The 23,295-nt window shown below is 37.6% G+C and overlaps 1 protein-coding gene across 12 annotated transcripts in view; it reads left to right on the top strand.

Annotated features, from left to right (window-relative positions):
• Positions 1-23,295, top strand: part of SOX5 (SRY-box transcription factor 5) — a 637,700-nt gene that overhangs the window by 535,713 nt on the left and 78,692 nt on the right. For 8 of the 12 annotated variants that reach the window (XM_052690772.1, XM_052690776.1, XM_052690774.1 and 5 more), the window contains 2 exons: positions 213-336; positions 12,951-13,036. In XM_052690772.1, coding sequence (XP_052546732.1) covers positions 213-336; positions 12,951-13,036 — 210 coding nt within the window. The remainder of the gene's footprint in view (positions 1-212; positions 337-12,950; positions 13,037-23,295) is intronic. The other 4 variants (XM_052690780.1, XM_052690779.1, XM_052690769.1 and 1 more) reach the window with 1 other exon arrangement.

Raw genomic sequence — 23,295 nt, 5'->3', positions numbered from 1 at the left:
CAGTGGAATCTTTTGATTTGTTTTGGATTGATGTGATTCATATGAAGTGCGTTGATAATGAAGATGAGTTTAAATAGTTGATGCATTGGAACAGCCCATTATGGAAGAGCGTGTCCAAATCTGACCTCTCAGAAAAGAAGTGAGAGAAAGCACATAAGGAGATATTTTCCCCCTGAAAAAATTCCACGTTTGATTTTCCCTCTCCTGTTCAGCAGGTCCAGGGTCAGCTGCCTCCATTAATGATTCCCGTATTCCCTCCAGACCAACGAACCCTAGCAGCAGCTGCTCAGCAAGGATTCCTTCTTCCTCCTGGTTTCAGCTACAAAGCGGGATGCAGTAAGTCCTGTAGACTTTTTTAGTTGGAAGTGGGTACAAGGCACAATTTAATGCCAGCCTGTATAAGGTTCTGGTCTGATGGACAAAGCCAACAACTTGCACAGATGAGTTTAAAATGCAGAAGTAGTCTGTGTTGAATGAGGAAAGATTGTCAGAGATGAAATATGTTTCAGTGTAACAACAAAACATTTCACAAGAAAAGTAGATTTGTGCACCTTCTTTCTGACAGATCTTTTTGACAAGTGAATGCTCATGACCACACACACGTACATAGATCTGAAGAGAAGCTATTTGAAAGTTCCCTATAAATTTCAACGCTGTTGTAAGAAAATATGTTTTTTCCTGAAGCAGCCTGCTTACTATTTGTGAACTGAGGGCCTATTCTAGTCTCTTTCTTCACACAGAATGCACATTAATCTCAACAGGGGTTCTGCACAGAGATCAAAGAGAGCATATGCCTTTCAGTTTGATGGACTAGCACAAACTATATTTATGGGAGACTAACACAAAAAAATATAGCATCTACTTTTTTTTTAATCTTTGAAAGATTTGTATTGTTCTCTACCTCCAGATATTTTTTTGAAATTTTTTTTAAGCCTTCCATAGAATCTCATGTTCCTGTCAGCAAGATGGAACAAATGCAAGTTAAAGATTAACTGAGGATCTCCATTTCCATGAATAGCCTTAGCTACAGCATGAATTTCAGTCTTGTTTTCTTGTAATTGTGCTTCTATAACTCTTCTGACTCCAGTTTCCTACCAAGTTATCTAAGACTTGCTTGCTCTACCATTTTCTGTCTCTGTTATGTGTGCTTAGCCTTATTATATCCATGTCAGTGTATCCATCTGCATCATTCACCAACCCACAAATTCATCAGTTGTTTGAGTTACTCAGCAATTGCCACTGCAGCAGTTTCATAAAATTAGTACTTAAAAAGATTCCTTTATTTAACTGGCTTAACCAATGATTTTAGATTTCTTTCAGTTCCCATAAAATTATGGATACTGTACTTGAGTGAAAAAGTTGAGTTGCTTTGGCCACAACTGCTTTTTCCTAATATTTTACAGACTAGGACCACTACTGAAAGTTACTGTTCAAAACACTACATGTCCCTCAGCAGCTGCAGTGCCAAAGCATAGACTCATTCAGTTCTTCCAGTGATTTTACACTCATTCCTTCTTAAATGGGAGAAGCAGTGATTCACATTACAGAATGTTTAACTGAAAGCCACACTGAATATGATGCTAGCAAAACTGTAGGCCTGGAAATGGTCAAGAAAGCATCCTGTTAGATTTATCTGGCATACTGAATCATCTCCATGTTAAAGCAATTGGATTTGGATAGAAAGAGTTGAGGTTGGTTTCTTCCTTCTTTTTACTGCATGTGCATTAACTGTAAGGCTGTCATATAGTACCTCACATCCATGAAGTACATATGACATCATGTATTTGTGTAACCTTGAAAATGAAAAACAAAAAAGAGCAAAGTGGCTGCTGCTCTTGGCAGTAAGGCTTGGAATTAACAGCATGCCAAGGTCTAGGACTGAGCAGAAGCCAGTGGAAAAAGGCAGCTCTGTGTTTGGTGATTCCCTGGCATGTTTGACTGAATTTAACTGAGAAGCTGAGGAAAAGTGATAAGTAGTCCAAAGGATTTTTCTTTTCACTCACAGTTTAGTGTAAACAAAAGCATATACGGATTTAGCTACACCTAGAAAGCTTGTAGCAGGGAAGAAAAAGGAAGTGCCTTAAAACTATAACATGTTCACATCAAGTAATGTTTTTGACAAGCCATTAAAACATATTTCTCCCACTTCTCTGCTTGCCCTTCTGTTTATCAGGACTCTTGGCAAAGATGTGGGAGATTGAAAAACAAAGAGGTTTGGATAGCATTTTCTAAAGTACCTGAGTGATTTTGGAGGCTAAATCTCTATTTGAAAAGACACTGGGATCTAAGTCTCAAGGATATTTAGCAAATGTTTATACTGTTTATACTCTGAGCTTCAATACAGTTACCTATGCTAGCTTGAAATGAACTAAAGTTGGTACCAGGGTAGCAGTTCATCGGAGAACTTAGAGGAGATCAATTTGCGCAACTTTTCAGCACATTAAATACCTAACTTTCACAAAGTTCACTTTTGCAAGAAAAGCCTTTGTATGAACTTCTGAGTATCTCATTACCTGCATCTTTGTCTGACTGCTTATTAACTGCACACAGGGACAACAAAAGTCTCCATGAGACAATTCATTTCCAGTCACAAATAACTAAGACTCATGAAAATCAGTTCTTACAGAAATTCAGATGCTGTTTCTCCATAAAAGAGATGAAAGTCTGAAGGAAAAGGAAAAAGAAATTGCCATGACAAATAACCTGTATTTTCATAAATAATTATTGATGTTCAATACCTTGGTTATAGATAACTAAGATGTCTGCTTGGCTGGGAACACCTTCAAAAGGTCTAAGTGTTTATATTGTTGTGTGCCCTGCCTCTTTGAAAAATAACTTCTCCAAAATTGTGTCTCAAATGAAAGAGCAGGTCATCTGTGGCACTCAGGCCTCTAGTCAGTTGCACTGTTTCACACATCATGGGTTATCTGATCTGCCTCCTTCTTCCTGCAGGCCAAGTGACTGGAGAGATAACTGCCTCTTGTTGCTCATCTCTGTGCCTCTAATTTCTGGCAGCCTGGCCTAGCTTTAGCACTCAGTAACCTCCTTCTGCCCAAACTGGGATAGCAGTTGAAATTCTGTTAAAATTGCTTAAACTAAGCTGGCTAGTTTTAATGGAAACATGTTGGGAAGCAACTAACCAAGCTGTGGTCACAATAGTAACCTTTGGCAGAGGGCTGTGAGTTGAGATGGCGGCCTCTTCAGCCAGCACAGCTGCAGCTGGAAGGGAAGGTGTGATCAAGCCTTGAGGTTAGCGAAAGAGAAAAAATAGTGGTGTAACTAGGTACATCATTTTTGCCTCATTCAGCTTAGGTAATGAAGCCAAATTCATTTATTCAATGCCTTTTGATTTGCCTGTCCATCTTAGAGCAACAGAGGGTCAGATGTGTGTTTCCCAGTGCTTTCAAAGAGTATGTGTGGTAGGGTTCCTCACTCCTTGTTTCCCAATTAAGTAATTGCTTAATGAGAGAGAGACTGTGGAAAGGAAGAGTACTGTTTTCACCATGCATACTTCCTTTTATGAAGGTTGGACTGCAGATAGGGCAAAAATAATCATAGCAGGTCATAATGGGTCCATTTAAATTTCTGTCATGACTAATACCCAAAGAAGAATAGGAGAACAGGGCAAGATCATACCAATACTTTGTACCTATGTACTTTGCCAGATTACAGTTATTTGGCACTCAAATCTTCTGATGCAGTGGTTTATCCACTTAGGTTCCTATCTGGCTGGAAATATTTTATAAGGCTGAAATTCTAAAGGGAATACAGCAGTATCAATCTCTAATACGTACTCAGTAAATTAGTCACTTCTCAAAATATTTTCAAAATTGGATAAATATAGGGAGGAGATGGGTAAACATTTTTTCTGTGGCTACATGGCAGGTCATGATTTTCAGCTTCCAATGCAGTATAGTAAATTTTCTTTCTTTTTAACCATAGCAGATCATGCTTGGGAGTGGCTTGGTTTTTCATTTTGTTTTGTTTTTGAAACAGATGGTTTGCATTACATAAGAGACAATTTACACAAGTTGACACTTCCCCTTTTTTCTCTATGGCATATTGTGTAGTGGTAAAGTTGGCACAGAAAAAGGGAGGAACTTCTATTAGGATTACATTTATATTTGAGAAAAATATGTATGATCTGTGGTTCCAGTTAATTCTCCATACCTAGACAGAATTGCATGTAAAATATTAAATAATATTATAAAATACTGAATGCTGTTATTTACAACTACAGCCTTTTTTCATGTGAAAAAATAAGTTGAAAGTATGTGATGTGGCTATATTGTCCATTATCAACAAGAAAAAACACCAGTTACCTATCTGTTTGCTACGTATCTATTCACTGTGCTATTTGGAATTTAAGTATTTTAGCTTTTATGCAAACCTCTTCGTATATTATTATATACACAACGTATAATATTTATATATTTTTAGATTTAATTAATATTTATATTATATATAATCATGTATGTCAGATAGAAATCTCTCAATAAAGAGTGGATGCTTCAAAATGAAGTGTTAACTGAGTGACCTGTGCCGTGTGCAGTTGTTAAGAGTTAACCCCAGTACCGTACGTATAGTAATAGATGGGGTTTTACCGGCTGTGAGCTCCTCCCATTTCAGCTGATGCTGAAACCAAACAGCCCGAATACTGCATTTCCCAAACTGTTGTGAAGCTTCTCCCACATTTAAACTATGCAGATTAACTCAGGTAACCCTTCTCATTTGTTCTCAGGAAGCAGTGCTTAACCCCATTGTTTGTTACTGCTGCTGTTGCTAGTTAGCTCCACTTGCGATACTTGCTAGATAATTCATGACTCCCAGCATTTTCACGATGGTGACTGAAATGTCACTTCGACTGTGGTCTGAGGAGCTGTTGCTGTTGACTTCACCGAAGTCAGATTTCACACCAGATGATACAGATCTTCTAGGGCCACTCTTAGAAATAATTAAAATTTATTTAGAACTTATTAATATTTGTGAAGTGCTTCTAAAGCATTAAAACAGTGTTAAGTGATAGAAGATAAGTTTTGCAGTGTGTCCCCGAAAGAAAGCATAGTTCCAACTCAGAAGGAGCTGCTCCACACTTGTAGATAGCATGATCCTTTCATGAATGTCCATGTATAGGTTTGTATGTGGAACATTAAAGTGAGATAATCTCCTGTATAAGTGGTAATAAAGGGAAGGAAATAAAAAGTTGTGAAAATGAAGAGGCTTCTTTGGAGAACTACAGGAAAGGCAGAAGGGGTTAAGTTGGGAACAGTGGTAAATTTCTTATTCTTCACCCGATGTCAGCGGCAGAATGCATGGAGGCAGAATGCTTCCCCATGCCTTCTCAGTGAGTACGCATTTGCAGCACTGTTTACTATTAGTTTTCCACTAAAAGACACTGAATGATCCAAACTTCATAAAGGAGACGTGTTCCCCCAAGTCAAAGATGTTAAGTAACATTTATTTTGGAAAGTGTGCTCCCTTGGTTCTTCAAGTATTTGATGAAGCCTTTAAAAGTGTGTGAAATGCTGACCAGCTACTTCGCATAGTGGGCATGGTGTATCCTTCTTGGGATTTTTCAGTATGATTTCAGCTGTAGAATGGCAGACAGTTTCTTCTTTGGACGATAAAAAACATCACTGTTGGTTTCCTACAAAGAGATGTGCAAGAAATTGAATTAAATGAGGATTTTAGGATCTGTTCTCTTTTCCCAAGAAACAACAGTTAGTAATACTGTATTTCAGAATGTTCTTAAAGTGGTATTTAGACCAAATATGTTTTCCAAGTTGTTCACAAATTCTCATGAAAACTTCTAGGTAGTTCTTTGTTTGCTGATACCTAAGTTATTTTTATGGAAATATGCCAGATTTTAGAAACAAGAACTGTTTTTACTTACCCATTTCTCCTCTCCCCTGTGCATAATTTCTTGTAACAAATCATATTGTGTTCCTGGTCAGATGTCATCAACAAGGGGCTTTCTGAAAACACTTTAATCACTATTTCAACCATATCCAATTAGGGGGGAAAAATGTGAATATACAATAGGTACATTGTATGTTTCTTACATATCAGCTTATTGCTGCTGGAAGTGCTCTAAGTAAAATAAAGCATACAAAGTTATTGATGAAGTATCTAATTACCTTTTAAATCGGCAAAAATGTGTGAGGTGAACGAGCCAAGACTAATACAATTAAAATATGCTGAATTTACTGTTCATCTATGTTCTGAGCAGTATTTCCTTGTCTGATAAAAACGAAACTCTCAGTTAATTGGTTCCTCATACAGTACAATAAAATTAATGTTTAGGAGTTAAATACCATAAACTTCCTCAGGGAAATTTGCTGATGTATCTCTGTTTTTTAGTTAGTCACATGTTTTATTGTTTAATGGACTATCATGTGAACTGTCTTATAATTTTTTATGTACTCAGTGTCCATGTGTCTGGCTTCTGAAGAGGCTGAGTGCTAATTTCTGGTTTAACTGTGTCAGCTGTATCAGCTGACATACAGGTCATTGACAATCACCAAATCACAAGAAAAAATATTGACATTGCTATGCTTTTATCAGAATGACAAAAATAGGAACCATGTGTTGTGAAGACCACATACTGTAGCTTCTTTATAAAGATGCTAGTCATCTTTCAGGGCTACTGTTTATGCCTTAGAAAAGACTGAACATATGACTAAACCCTCATCTTCCCCCCAGGATAAGAAAAGAATAATAGCATTGTGGATAGAAACAGCGAGAATGGGGAATTTTTGGTAACAACTTTGTCTTTTAACATACATGAAAATGTGTCAGTTTTGTAATGCTGCAACTGCAAGTATCAAAACTGCAAAAAATAACACAGCTGAAGACTATTTCTAACTGAAAGCTTCCCATAACCCCTAAACCTATGTGTGACTTCTCACAATAATGCTAATAAAAACAAAGAGGACAGGCAAAATAGTGGTCCCGTGAAAACAGGCTGATAGTTTCAGCTTAGTTTCTTCTAGGCCATAATAGATAACCTGATGTTTTGGCTGTATTATCCATCGTTAGGCAACAATAAAAAAAGTCCTGATTTTTAAATTTATGGGCATGTACAAATCTTGCTGGATATATATTGGTTTTCCTTAGTACTCAGACCTTTTGAATCGGTGTTGTTTATTAAACAGGTTTAAGACAGGTATTTGTGAATCCTGGAAATCATGAGATCACAGGGTTATTCTGGTTGGAAGGGATCTCAGGAGCTCGCCGTTTCAACCTCCTACTCCTATACAACCTACTGTACCAGCTAACCTCTTGTAGTTAGCTGTTGATCAATGCTCTCAGAACTATGCTCAAAGAAAGCCAGGAAACTGGTTTGGATTTCATTTTGGAAGGCACTGGTGGTATCTTCTACATAGTCTTATTATCTATCTAAATCCCTAATGCCTAGAGCCAGAAGCTGGGGAACACTGCCAGTGTTGCTCTTACTGCATGTTCACCACTGCACCAAAAAAAAACAAAACCAAGAGGAAAGTAGTGATGAGGATGAGAGTGAAAGAGTGGTGAGAAGAGATGCACTGACTTACCTGTCAGCTACCCGTCAGCTGTGGTTATTCATTATAAATATATTTCAGTAATACATTGAGTCTAAAATTTTTGTGGCTTTTTGTGGAGATTATAAAAAAACAGGGAGAAGATAATGTAGGTTCTTTTTCATTCAGTAGAATGTACTATAAGGAAATGTTTATTCTGGTATATTTCATAGAATTTAGATTAGCATTCCAGTTTTAGAATATAAAGATTTGTTTTTGCTTCTTGCTTGTTATGTTCTTTAAGTGGCTTTTTTTTTTGTTTCTTCTCCTTTTATGAACCTCTGACTTCTTTCACTTTCTGTCCCTGAAAGTAAGGTAGGAGGAAAACAATAGTAAAATAAATAAAGAAAAAAATAAAAGGAAATAAATTCTGCTTGTCCTTTTCTATTTGTTTTTTGTTTTTGTCGTTGTCTTTTTTTTTTTTTTTTTTTTTTTTTGAGAAGAAAATTTCAGGATAACATTGGAGAGCTCTATTGTTTCATATAATAAGGTTCAACCTAAAAGTCTTGTCAAAACATTATAATTTAACGTTAGCATGTAACTTGATTTATATAGCAAGTAAGACAATTGTGCCTGCTCTGCAACACTTGCAGCCTGTCAGGAGATTAGACAAGACACTAGGGGGGATTACACCTTGAAGGAGAATAAATGAGATGAGTGACAGAAAAAAAATGTCTTGTGAATTTAGGTGAATGGTGCAACACACATAATGTTAGCTCGTATGTTTTCCTTTCCCTTTAACTGAAACTATTAATTTTTTTTACTTACTAAACTCTTTTGATAAAATTTTGCAAAACACATAAATTCTTTAAGAGCCCCTGTTGTACTTCTGCAAGTACAGAAATCATTTAATATCTGTGAGCTTGATAGCTAGTCAATTGAAAATTAAGTTCCTAAACACAAGGTTGTTATTTTGTGTTTTAGGACATGATGTCCACTTGGCTCGGTACCACAGTTTTCTTTTGCAGAGTATTTTCAGTGGAGTACGATGGAGAGTTCATAGGAAGAGTGTTTTAAAAGTGAATGTACTTCATGAAAAATGCTCTTGTAAGCAAGATCTTAGAAGATTATTTTGGGCAAGGATGAAGGTGTGATTTGAAATTGAAAGAAGTTGCAGTGCATAAATTATCAAGAAAGAAGCTCTGGGTATGTTAGCAGAAGATGGACCAGAGGAGGGATAGAGAAATAAAGAATTGGACAGAATGGAGGATTCAGCCTTGCCTTCTTTCTTCCAAAAGTGATGTCTGGCCCATGGAATTCTCCTTTGCTTACAGTGTGCACCAGTACCTCTCATACACCCTGTCAGCTCAGCCAACCTGACGTATCCCATTTGAGTCATTACATGCTGTATCTCCTGTACAAACTTATTTCTGTGCTCTTTTTCACGTAGTCAGACTTAAATAATTCTGTTCTTCAAAGTGAAGTCAGAGAGTAGCTAGGAAATAACTGCATATCAGAGAAGAATTTGTAAGGTATTGAAATAATTTTCGTCTTCTTCTTTGAATAAAAGTTGCAGCCTTTAACCTGCTCCAGATTTTACCATAAAGGAAAAAACAACAACAAAACTCTCTGTGCTTTGTTCATAACAAAAGGCCACTCTTAATAAGAGATGGAACTTGAAAAAAATGTACAATATGTTTCTTTCGATTGCTGAAAGATTCAGAAAGGTGTTCTTCTGCCTGTGTGTGTTAGTGTATTTATTAACAGAGAATTTTGTGAATTGAAAAGTAATATAGTTGTTTGAGAATTTACCTATCTTTTCAGTGGTAGAAGCTGGTGAGTGGCTTGGGAAATAGATATTTCTAATAATGATTTCTAAGATAACTGTATATCTTACCTCACATTGCTGACAAATTCCCAGAGCTTGGGGAAAAAAAAACCACAACTGAGCACTTTTGTCAATGTAAAAATAAGATATTTACCGAAGCATTAAGCAAATAGTTAAGAAGCATGTTTCTCAGACTTACAAATTAACTACGACCAGACAAAACCGTGTATGATATGGGAATAAATTTAAGGACATCAAAAGAGGTGTCTTGTTCTGAAGCAGTGGCAGAGAGCATGCAGATATATTTATTAGAGGAGGCTTCAAGCCTTAGTACACTGAAAAGTGGTGATTCTCCTGCATTATGTGATATCTTTGAGTGCTTGACCCCCATGTTTATACAGAGCCTGGCTCCTTCCTTGGGAAGAGCACTGGCTGACGAGTTACCTGTGGGTTTTCCACTGGGCTATTTCATGATGTCAGGCAAGGCACAGCATTTGAGCATATTTTTGACTCTTGTGTTTTGTCTCTTGTGAATGGTGAGCTCTTCTGTACAGAGGTGATCTTTATTAGAAGGCAAACAGAGTGGAACACAAACCCTCATGGTGCCTCTGCTCATCACTGGGCCTTGCTCCAGCTCCATTGCTGCTGCTGTGGTGTCTGGACTGTGGGAGCAGTGATGCACTTGTGAAAAAATTGGAGCACAGATGGGTGTTCTTCTCTTCATAAGAACAATTGCTAAAGATAAGCACAAGATAGCAGAGAATGTTACCAAAGCATAATTATAGGCTTTTATAATATTCGTAACAGGCAACAGAAGCCTTTCAGACTTGTTTTGTGGTTTTGTTTGTTAAAAAGATTTTGGAGCACTGGAAATATGTGAAACCCATTAAAGAGTGAACTGACAAACAACCTGCCCAGTAGATGAAAGAGCCTAACTCTACACAGTTACGATTTGGTTTTAGGATGAATTTGAGACTTTTCTTTAGAATTGTACTTCTGAGAAACTATATTCTGTGATTCTGTGTGCTTGATCTAACAGTTGGCAACCCTGCCTGTGGCAGTGGGATTGGAACTACATGATAGATGAGGTTCCTTCCAACCCAAACTGTTCTATGATTCTACATAAGCACACATTAGTGTAATAGAGATGTGCTTTCTAGGCTACTCTGTTAGGAGTCCGAGAGGCATTCCCTAAGCCACCAAAGCCAGTGAGTCTGAGTATATGTGCATAGTCATGTGGTCTTTAGTATGTTCTTCTCTCATGAACCAAGTTTGATACATCTACCAAACACACCCAAAAGGATAGGAAATACCGCAGCAGATTAGGGTATGAGAATCTGCCAGGCTGTTCAGGGAGTTGAGAATAGTGGGATTTATGAATTGTGCATGAGGTTGTGGGAGGGTGGGCTGAAGCTTATATAGAGTGTGGAGAAATGAAGAATGTGAGACAGCACGTGGAAGCTAATCTTTTAATATCTGTGTTTTAGTATGTATTATTTGTAACTGAAATTTTTACTGTAAAATAATATGCTAGTGAGCATCATTTCCCTTGTTCTTTTTGGAATTAAGAAAGTAATCATGTCATATTCTTCTACAACTGGTACTTTAACAAAATGTCCTCTTCTAGAGAGGAGCCCTTCAGAAAGATATTTAGATTAGCCTTTGAGGTACTAGTGGCATGGTAGGAGTTGAACATCATTCACTCTAAGTCTTGAATCTCCATCTGTTTCTTTTCCATGATTTCACATCATTGCATCAAGGCCCATTGCTTGGGTCACAGGATAATAACTCTAAAGAAAATTTCATGTCAGAGAAATGTTTCATTCAATCCATGATATGAAATGGAAAGTGTACATCTCAGTTAAAGCAAAAGAGAAGAGTAAAGTAGTGAAAAATCTTCAGGGGGAAAAAAAAAAAGCAACCAACTGTGCCCATTGTTAATAAATAAAGAAGTATGGCCTGATGTTGATGCCAGGGACATTTGTGAATGAAGGTACCTGTGTTGAACTTTGGATTCCTGTTACTTGGCTTCCTAGCCTTGAAGAAGACTGTGGGGCTTCAGCAAAGCTTTATTTAAGATATTCTTACATATAAGTAGACATGCTTGCAGTTAGGTATCTATTAAAATACTTTCCTAGTCCAGTTCTTTTTTTCTGGACCTCCATCTCTAGAAGTTGTGATACTTAATTTGTAACAGGAGAGAGAAATGAATAAAATGAATGAAAAGACTTCTGTAAAGAGCATAGTGTTATAAAAGGGAGAAAATAAACAATAACGTTTTTCCTGAAGAAGTATGCACCAGCACAGATTATTTCTGACATTTTTCAAATATGAGATATATTTCTTTTCTTTTGTTTTCTGCTCCCTGTAACTTACACTTGATACTACTATAACTTTAATTCAGTAACTGCTAATGATTGTTGTACAGAACAGCCTGTATCACCTTCTTTATTTGCTTTTTTTCCACATTTCACTTAAATAAAAATGAGGAGAACTTTTAACCTACTTATCTAATAAAACATGCTGAAACATTTAGCTAGATTTTCTTGATAAAGCATCATCACTTTTTCTGTAGTTTCAATTCAGGAAGCTTTTTTGGTGTTGCAGGAATCAGACATGCTAACAGAACATAGGAACAAACAGAAGGGCTCTGTTGATCCTTATTTGCATGGAAACTACTTAAACATTTTACCACTTGGAGAAGCAGTATAATGCATGTAGCTTTTAAAATGTTTTTTATAATTATTTTTTACCAGTTTTCTTAATAGATCTTTTGTTGAGATGGTAAAAAGTTTATTATACTGAATAAAAGTGAGTGACTGAAAGTGAATGTCCCATAACATTAAAAAAATGTCTGTCACTATCTAAACTTTTGCCGTCTCATAAGATTCTCCCTAATAAAAGCCTGCACCTTTTTTGTTAAGCTTTTACGGGGTCCCTTTATCTCATTCTGCACAACGCAGCTGAAACAGTTTTCTTTCAGAAGCAAAACTGAACCACAAGTCGTGGGGTGGAGTTGACGCGGGGATTTCAGGGGCTTGTCTCTGATGCACTCCACGTGATTTTTCCTGTTACAGGATCAAACCCTGAAAGTGCAAAGCAAGGGTTTTTTTCTTGCCTGAAAGCAAAGCCGGTACTGCGGGGAGTGCCACTTGTGATCCGTGTGGGGCTCGGTTTGCTAACAGTGACCGGAGTTTGCTTAACTCCATATTGCAGACAAGCTTGTAAATTTGTCCCCTTCTAATGCTGTGATCTTATCAAGGCTGTACTGTTTTCCTTTTCTTCTCCTCCACCCCATCTTCTTTCTTTCTTCCCTCTTTTTTTTTTTTCTTTTTTTTGAAGTGCAGCCTTCTGATCAATGTGCACTTTTTTTTTCCATTTCCCTAAATACATCATGAAAAAGGATGAGGTTTCCGCCTTAATTGCTTGTGCCTTTTATTCACATTCCTCTCTCAGCCAGAATTGTGAAAAGAGTGTTAGTAAAAGGCTGCACAATAGAGCTTTTCATTAGGCCTCAACAAGGCACACAAAAGAAGGCTTTTGGAAGGAGTGAATGCAGGACTTTAATTTGCAGGTGGAGAGCAGATAAAAGGTGCTGACGCCTCTATTATTCTCTTACTTAGGTGACCCCTACCCCGTTCAGCTGATCCCGACTACCATGGCAGCTGCTGCCGCAGCAACACCAGGCCTAGGTCCGCTCCAACTGCAGGTAAGTGCAGCAGGCTGCAGGTGGGCTGCATGTGGAGTGAGCAGGGCTGCTGGGCCATGCTCTCCATGCAGAATTTCCATCAGGAACAAAGCAGCTGTCAGCCCGTGTTCATTTTCCGTTCGCTGACATGGAACTTTTGGTAGCTTTTTTAGTATTTAGTTAGTATTGTCACCAATCTAACTGTGGTTATGTTGGCGCTACAAGTCCGCTGTGTTAGCTGGCCCCATCCGTCAGATTGTTTTGGGATGGGTTGTGCAGCCTGGCTGGGTGTAGACACGTGCTGTGCCACAGAAAAGCTCTGTCCTGATGAGCACTTCTAAACTGCTTAAAAGTCACTTAGCAAGATTATGGCGTTTTAAGCTGTAAGCTCTCAGTGCAACAACTGGCCCCTCCCACCATGTTTCGTGGGCTCATCACGTTTTGGGTACTGCTATTGTACAGATAGTTAAAAATTATGCTATTTTAACGTAGGCAGTTATAAAACAGGTGAAAGGATACTACAGAATTTTTTTTATTTATTTATTTTTTAAACTGTGTTTTCTGGATGTATGGGATTCATATCTTCCAACGTTGCTCTAAGTTTTGGAGATATTAGTGTGCTGTCCATGTGCCTCAGTGGTGCAGATATTCCTCAGCTGTTTGTGATCAGCCTTCCTACCCTCATCAAACTCTTGGAACTTAGAAAATTTGATGTCCATGTCTGCACATCTGCTTTGCTGGTAGGGTGATTGTAGTCAAAATTGGAGACTAAATTAAATCAGGATTTAAATCATCTTCACTCCTGCACAGTCCTGATTGACACTCAATTATAAAAACGAAACAAAAAAACGCAACTCTCAATTGCTAATTTGTTTCCCTACTTATGATTATTTGCCAAGTCACATGAAACATAGAGCTTTATGCCTACTAGGAAAAGCTCTACATTTTATAAACAGTGCATGTAAAGTGCCTTCTCAAACTCAGTTTGGCCAGCATCAGTATGAAGTAGGCTCTCTATGACATCAGATATTTTAGTTGTTTGACCAGTAAGTGAGAGCATGGGACATAATTCTGGGGAAGATTTTATTTTATTTTAACACTGACAGCGGAAGTTAACAGAGTTTCACAGAAATAGCTGCCAGTGTGTAAGCTGACACATTCCATGCACCACAGAGGTTAATACATTCATTCCTATTGTGCCTTTGTATGAAAAGCTACGCTGTCTGTGTGTTAGCTTCTGATTCTGTGAGTTACAAATACCGTAGGCGGCTTAAGAATCATGGGAGCCATAAAAGTCAACCCTTTGAGATGAATTTTGAGGAGTAACGTCAGTATTGACAGTATGCTTATAATAGCCAAACACACATGAACACATATTGAAGGAAGAAGGAAAAAATGGAAACAAAAAATGGGGCTAGCTAGGAATGAGCGTAGTCTAATTCTTCTCATTTATACACTCATTCAATCTGCTCCTAAAAGAATGCATCAGTGATCCAGTAAGTTTGGAGGATTGTGTACTTTCATTTCAGGACCAGCTTTGGGCTGTATCTCTGCATGTGGCAGGCTGAAGCATTCTAAATAAAATGAGCTTTATCACAGTAATAGTTTCCTTATAAAAAGATAGCTGTGTGCTAATGTCACTGACTTTATAAATATCTTAAGATGAGTTTAGATGATGAAGAATTTGCAAACCTCAGAGGCTTTGTGTTTCTGTGTAAATGAGAATATTAAAAGGAACGTATTGACGAAATTAACCTGTGTTTTTTTACTACAAGTTATTTAGTCTGGAATTGGAGGGAAAGTTTGGTAGCTAGGCAGGCTGAGAGATTCAACATACTAACTGTAGATTCTTTCATGTTTGATCTTTAAGGTTGTGAATATGCTACAAAAAAATAATCCACTCATATATTTCTCATGTCTAACTGATTTTGGCTATCACTATAAACTGGTAGAAATTGGACATGCCTCTTCATTTCTGCTGTGATTTGAAAGAGTTAGACTACATATGTTTTGAGAAAGATTTTACAATAAAACATTCAGAATGGACTTTCACCCTTTCTAACATGAGTGGAGCTGAATCTGAGGGAAAATCATGTGAAGATTATTTTGATCTCATTTGAGGAACCTTCCTGATGCAGAATGTAGCCGCTGGCCTAAAAGCATTGTGCTTTCCAAATTCTGTTCAAATTCAGTTTTGGTTTTTTGGTGATTGTTCCTTCAGTATGTTTGTCATGAATAACTGATGCAAAGCCACCTATAAGTGGCTATAAGTATGAGTAAACGTGTAGGCATTACAGTTTCTTTCCAAGAGGAACTCTTCTTGCTTTAGAAATTCATGTATATTATATATAACCACAGTGTTCCCAGAAACACTTTGTCCTCTGGTCATCTGAGAGTAGAAGGTCAGAAAAACACAGTGTTCCTTCTTTTATTCTTTTTTTTTTTTTTTTTTAATCCTCCCTATCACTTACTTTTCATGTTTTGTATACTAAAAGCAGTACTTTTTAGAACAGATCAAAGAACCTGGCACAATAAGCGTTTTGTTGCTCCCAGCAAAACTTGGTAAATGGTGATATCTTAGGGGAGACAAAAACAAGAATTTTTTCTTGTTTATTTGTATGGTGATAATAAACATACCTCTGCTATTTCATTAGAGAATTTTAAGTCAGAGCGTGGCTTTAGTAGCAAACTGCAGAACGAGCAGGAAGTACTTTTCTATTCCTCATTGTCAAAATTGAATTTTCTCTGTATAAATGAAATGCGGAGTGTATTTTTAGAAGGACAGCTAACATCTGATTGTTTTCCTGTGGCAGAGGAACCCTTTGTCAGTTAAAATGTAATGCCTCATTTTGAAATGCCCTGTTGATTCCCACTGACAGGTTTGTAATCTGAGGCCCTCCACTTCTCTCCCTGCCTTTGAGACCTCGCTGGGGTATACAGATTCTGTCATCTGATATCTGCCACAATTAGCCATACGTGATTACATTCATTTCCAGTATCCGTAGAGAGCCTAATGACTCAATAAGAATGGAAGCTAAAACTTACATTGTTAGGTGTTAAGAAAGGAGGAGCTGGAAAGAGCCATGTTGGAGAAGCTGCAATTAATGTGATGCGTTTGAATATCTTCATGATAAAGAGCTGTCTGTCAGCCCATCACATTCATTTATTCCAACATTTAATGACACCAATGGTTTTGGGGGAAAAAAAAAAAAAAAAAAAAGTTTTTAGCTTTTCTCTTTCAGTGGTAAAGTTCACTCCTAAACTTTGCGAAGTGTCATTTTAAAAGATACTCTCATTGCTGTAAAATTCCTGTTGGTGAGCAGGTGGGTTTCTGATGCTGATTTTCCCCCTTGTAAATTCCATATGGCCTTGTTCCTAAGGAGTGATGCAGTGTAGTGATTTTGTACAAGTTGATCAAAAATAAAACTGAATGAGGCTGACAAATCGAAAGATTGCTGTATGCCTTATCTAAACATGATTTAGATAGATAGTTTTTCTACGTGGTTCAGCAGATGAGGGAATTAAATTTCCCTGTCTCAATGATCAAATTTATAGCTAAAAGCCTAGATGCCGTGTGACAAGTTTTATACAAAGTAAATATTAAGTTAGTATTAAATTGATTAATATCATTTGTTGAGTGTACTCAGTATGAACAGACATTTGCAGAAGTCTAAGAAAATTCAATGTAAAATTATATCTGATGTGGGTTCTTTCTCCTAAAAAGAATGGCTCCTCAGTGCTTTTCCAAGCATTACAAAATACGGGACCTGATAGCCTGATCTAAAAATTGAGAGGGGTATGCAACAGAAGGTGTGCAAACAGTTCACATCTCCCAGATTTTTAGCTTGATAGAGAGGTAGCAACAACAGCAGATTAGTAGATAGTCATACAAATACTGTATGTACTGTACTGAAAGATAATGCTGGTTATATTCTGACAACTGCCATTGTAGTGTTACTGTACAGATTTTTTGTGTTCATTAAGAATAGAGCAACCTGATACAATACAGACTTTCTTCAAACTCCTGCTCTTCAGAAATACACCCTAAAAAGTTCAGAGTGACCGCATCCAAACTTTTTTCCTTCTTCATCTTAGCATGAAACAAACCTAAAACCTTAATTATTGAGGTTTGCGTACAACATTATGACCACAACTATCTTTACTTGGATGATGGTGGCCTACAAAAAAGATGAGGGAATCTGTCAGGGAACGATGTGACAGGACACAGTGTAATGGTTTTAAATTAAAAAGAGGTATTTTTAGACTATATAGAAAGAAGGAATTAATTCTTCACTAAGAGGGTGATGAGGCACAGGAACAGGCTGCCCAGAGAAGCTATAGATGTCCCATTCCTGGAGGTGTTCAAAGTCAGGATGGATGTGGCCTTGGCAACCTGATCTAATGGAAGATGTGCCTGCCATTGCAGAGGGGCTGGAATTAGATGGTCTTTAACGACCCTTCCAATGCAAGCCCTTCTGTGATTCTATGATTAAATAGAATCTTGTGTCAGTTTACTGATGTGAAGGTATTTTAGCTGGGTCTCAATTCTGAAGAATCCTGATTGATTCTTCATATCAATTTGGATGATGATGATGATGATGATAAGATTTATCCTCAAGCAAATAATTCCGCCAAGATTTTTGCCCTGCATTTTCCTTGCTATGTAAAGATTTCAGGTTCTTTTCTTTTTCTTTTCTACAAAATTCTTTTCAATGGTGTGGAGAGATGCACATACCAAGGACAGAATTTCAATGAAATTGAGCATAAATAGTTTGGACCACATTTTCAGAAAAAATTAAACCTATTTGAAGTTTGTGTGCTTCTCAGAGTTGTTCATCTTGATGTTATTTAGGTGTCTGACCCTTTCTAAATTTTCTTTTGAAAAAAAATTACCTCAGTATCTTAAGGGCCACATAATTGTCTTTGATATCTATGTTTGCTTCACTTGAAGGAAACAGAAATGATAGAGCTATTTAACAAGTATGCGGTGAATGATTGGAAGATAGACTGTTTCAGTGTTCATATGAGTATTACATAAAACATCAGGTACCTATGAAACAAAAAATGAAGCACAAAGACTGCCTGCTCAGTCAGATACCATCTTTTCTTCCAGGCTAGCTGCCTTTTGGCTTGTGCACCACTGCAGGGATGAGCTACATTTCTCCACTTGCCAGTTCAGATTATTTCACTGAACGATCTCCTTAAGTTTCATTTGAAATATTGCTGATGGTAGAACTTCCCCTCTTGCTTTAAAGAGTTGGCACTGTATTTTCATGCACTAATTGTCAAACACATTTATTTTCTGTTTTGCATATCTCTTTCTGATTTCTCACTATAATCTGTAAATGTAAGCAGTTTTGGCCAGATTAAGTTTGACCTTCTAGTATTACAAGAACTCAAATATGTCAAAGAAAACCCTTTAAAAAAAAAAAAAAAAAAAAAAAAAAAGCTTTATAAATACTGTAGTGATACATCTGAATACTGAAAGCTTGATTCCTTCCTTATGTTGGGGAGCCAACTTACCAGAGCTGAGGTGACCTATCAGAAAACCACAGAATGGCTGAAGTTCAGAAGACCTCTAGTCTTGGGCCGTCTAGAACCCCCTGCTCAACCAGGTACACGCAGAACAGATTGCCCAGGACCATATGAATTATTTCTGATAGAGAAGAAAGGGCTGATGTCCCATTACTGTCCCTGCTGAATGTAGCAAAGAGTTGGCAGTACTTTATCCATTATTCATCTACTCTGCAGAGATCTTTTTTGGCTATTACTTTAGTTCAGTCCTTTGTCTATGAGAAGGTAAACCACTTTTTAGCACTGCAAAGTTATTCCTTCTATTACCTGGGCAGTCTAACTTTAAACACCTTATAAGCTTTTCAGCATTCTTTCATGTTTGCTTTTCTACTTTACTGTTTTCATTAATAGGACTCTGGCTTAATTTGTAGGGAATGAGTCATTAGTGTAAAGTTTAATTACAATATTATAAAATTCATGCAATCCACTTATGCATAAAAAAGTTGAATTAGGTTTTCACTGTGAGCACCCACATCTGGGGAAAAAAAAAAAACAGCTAAGTACATGAAAAGCACTATTTCTCATTAGCATAACCAAAAGATGGCAATCGTCCATCTACCATTAGTTCACTGTATTGCTGTGCTGTTTCTGATGGCCATCACAAATAATGATAATAATAGGAATAATAAAACAAGATATTTTGTATACGTTTTTGTTGAATGTCCAATTTAAATAGTTTATAAAATTGTTGTGGTCATGCAGATTCTATACTCCCAAGTTCTGTCCTCAGTTTGTTTCTGACTTTGTATGTGGCCCATGAGATATTTGCCTCTTATTCCTCAAATAAGTAATCAAATGGCCATTTAAAAAAGAGATTACTGGAGACCAACTTCCAGTTCTTCAGGCAGAGAAATGGAACATAGTGCTCCTGGTATAAGTGAGGCTACAGCCATCTAAACTGGATGAAGATCTCTGTGTGGTTGTGGGGAAAATTGTGTTGAAGAATTTGAACTTTCCAATATTTTTTTTAAATTAAGTCTTAGTAATGATTATAAAATATTTGTTAAGATGTATAAGAGAGGTTTGGGCTGAGGAGCTAGTGATAGTCAATGAGTATTTATGAGGAATCCCTGTGCTTTTAAATGAAAGAGTTCCTACCAGTTAACTCAAAGGCATGACTCACAACACCAGGATGCAACTAGTCCTCACCCTTAGGATACTTTCTCAGAGTTAGGAACTGTGATAGATTGTATAGAGTATTAACTGCAGAGCATACGAGCTCAAATAAGTAGTCTTCATGGTAGAAAAAATGTACTCCATACTTGCCTTTGATACATACCTAAAATTTTACAAAAGGAAAAGTCAGTGTATTTTGTCAAAATGGATTTGAATGGAAAGCTTGATCACGTTAGACTCCAACTAGTTTCTTAAATGCAATCGTTATGACAGAATTTACATAGTTTGTTCTGAAAGTAATGTGTCCAATTTATTTCCATGGAAGCTACAACAAATACAAAGAGCACAATAACACTATTTGATGGAGCAAATTCTCAGCTAAAAACAGAATTTTGCAACATAGTCACTACCCATTAGTTGTGTGTTTTTTGCCAGTGATAAAAAAGGGCCTCCATGAAAAATTTGCAGTAGTAGAGGAGACCCACTGTGGCTGTTGCCACTGCTGAAATGCACTACCGACCTGCTCACTGTGCTCACATCCACCGTTTGGTTTCCGGAAAAATTCAGCAAGCATCAGTGGATGTCAGTGGGTGTCATTTTTTTTCCATGTGGAGGAATTCAGTGCCATGTTTGCTTCACCCTCACTTCCCTGTCAGATGCGATTTTGTCAGACTACCCCTCTGCTGTGTGTCACACAGCAACAAAATGTAACAGAATATTGATGGGAAGGTTCAACCTCTGCTGCCCTACCACCAACATCCAACTCTGATGTCGTGTGGCTACATAATAAAATGGGGAGCATTACTTTTGGAAAAGCCCTTGTATGTGAAGACTCTATAAAGGCTTTGTCATTTACTGTGCACTGTGAGTGTCTGAACATATGCACGGTGAACACTTACAGGCAGTAAATACACATGGTAAAACAATATCATGACTACTCTGTGGGCTGTCAGAATTTAACTCCCTCCCCAGCCCTCCAGGGGAAAGAATTAGCTGTGATGGCTTATTCATTTTATCTAGATTAACAGTCCTTTCTGCATATCTTTCAGATTCCATCCATATCTATGAAATATGAAAAAGACTGAAAAATGACCAGCGTGTCTTCCTTTCGGTTATAACTCAGGCCCGCTGTTTGCTAGCAGACCTCTGTCTGCATGAGTGAGTTTTCTTGTAGGTTAGAGACTGAATTCCCTCTTCCCCCTCCCTCCAACCCTGAGCCTGCAGGGCAGACAGACAGAAGCACACATATGATTAATACAGCACAGCTGCAGTAGTGGCTCATTTGCATATGTATTAATAGAGGCAAAAACAACAATTCAATTATATACAGAGACATTCTGCATACTAAAGAACATATGCAAATAGGCCTGGAAAAAGTGCAGCCAGCGTTTTCTCTGACTTTCCTGAGCACATATGGGCTAGCATCGGAGCCCAGCAGTTTTCAAGAAATCCCCTTTAGGAAGAACCTGTTACAAGATGCTCATAAAGCTATTTACTCCTCCTCCCCCAACTCTACCCCACCCTGGCTTCCCAGAAGGAGTTTGACATTTGGACAATGGAAATAGTCAAGCAATGTCTTTTCCGTGTTATTTCATATTTACTAGCCTTCAGATTCCTGTTGCTGTCTTTTTCCATCTAAAGCCCTGCATGCAGAACCCCATTCTTTTGCCTCATCTTCAATATGCACGTTTGTTCTATTTTTCTTTCTCCTTATCTCTTGGGGTGGGGGGTCATTTCCTTTGTCTTTCTCTGCTTCAAGCTTTCTCTTATCTCCTTGACTTCTATGAATTGGCAAAAAGATGGCCATTTCCATACCTTTTTCTTGCAGTGACCTTAAATGTCTCGTAATAGTATAATTCAGTATTTTTCTGCTAGGGGGCCATTAAATAATTTTAATGGGTCTGAAAAGTGACTCAGAAAAGTTAACCTGTTGTAAATAGGCTTTTATGTCATGATACATTGGTCCTTGACTCCTGCAAGAAGATTGTGGAGGTCTCAAACCAAAAGGGCTGAAAATCATAAGTACTAAATAGCTCATACTACAGGTGATGTGATTACCATCTTGAAAATTGGTACAGACTGATTCTCCTAGTGGGAAGCAGATGTTCTCTAAATCCGATGGGAATTTAACAGGCAATAGTTTTGAGCAGCTTTCAAAATCAGGTTGAAAGTATTCCAGCATTGAAATTTAGGCTGTAAGAAGGCTTACTTAAGCTATAAATACTTTCATTAACTGTAAGTTATTCCTTATGTTTGTGTTATAACTAAAATATCTAGTATGTCAACAGTGTGTATTAAATGTATGTATTCAGTATACTTCTTCACACAGTCCATTCACACCCTATGACAACAAAATATTAGGCCGTGATATCTACCCAGTACACTAATTTCTGAAAAAGAGTGGAAAAATGTGACATTTGACATAGTCCTTTATGGACTGATAAACAGAGCTCTGTTTCAACTTGAAAAGAGAGACTGAAAACTTTTGGAAACCTGGCAAAGGCATTAAGATGCCCAGCTGTAGTGTTTGGGTAGCAACTCCTGTGTTTTAAGCAGCCTAAATTGCTGGCCATTTGTTTGAAATGTCTCTGTGGTGTGAGCAGGAAAAAATAGGTCAGGCAAGAAAGCGTGCGTAACTGTCTGGCAAGCATACTTGCAAGGTCAGGTCATCCTTAATTTCTTTTCTCTTGTAAAATCGTTACACTTCTTTCTTTTTGGGGTTAGACTGACAGACAGAAGCAGATTACTCCTTGATTATTTATAAGGCATTAATTTTAGATGAATATTGCTGAAGTGACATCATAAGTAGTTTTAGCACCCTGCAGAGGAGTGTGTCTGCACACTGGAATATGACAGTCTTCACTTACACAGCGTCCTGTCTAGGACAACATCTGAAGTATTTGAAAGGAGAGAAAGCTCAAAGAATGGAGGCATATAGATCAGCAAAAACTTCATTTATTCTTTCATGTGAAATAACTAGGAATTTGGTGGGTTGGAGTCATGTTGATAGTGGTCTGAGCTCAACAAGCTGCAGTACAAAACCTGTGTCAGAATAGCAGCAAAGGCAACAACACCTGACTATCAGAGTCTTAGACCAGGGAAAAAGCTGAGAAGTGTCTCACAGTGCCCAAAAGTAAGTTCTGTTGAGAACGAGGAAATAGCCACCTTCGTTTATATACCTTAGGATAACCTAAAAACTGTGACCACACAATGACAACAGAACAAACTTGTGAAGTATTTGTGTTTTACTAAGTGCAGCGTTCAGTGGTGGCTAGCATTCTTTTTGAATTAATTCTCCCTGGAAAGGTCTGGATTAAAAATCTCGAAACAAAACCAAAAAAGCATTATTTTTTTTTTCTACTTTGCGCCCTTTGCACATTCCAGACACTGGGTTTTGAAACAGTTGGCTTACGCTACTGGTTTTCCTATTATGTTGTTTGCTCTTCAGAGGGATGTTGCTGAAAAGAAGATTATATAATCATGCAAATAAGATTGTATAATCCTGAGCAAACTGTCTGTGCAGGGGGAGGAACGCAAAGCCACACAGTGGGGTTTGGCTGTCTGGGGGTACTTGCTCTGAAATCACATAC

Source organism: Tympanuchus pallidicinctus, unplaced genomic scaffold (assembly GCF_026119805.1).
Source record: "Tympanuchus pallidicinctus isolate F22 unplaced genomic scaffold, pur_lepc_1.0 scaffold27, whole genome shotgun sequence".
Lineage (NCBI taxonomy): Eukaryota > Metazoa > Chordata > Aves > Galliformes > Phasianidae > Tympanuchus > Tympanuchus pallidicinctus.
This window is presented reverse-complemented; position numbering and strand designations above follow the sequence as displayed.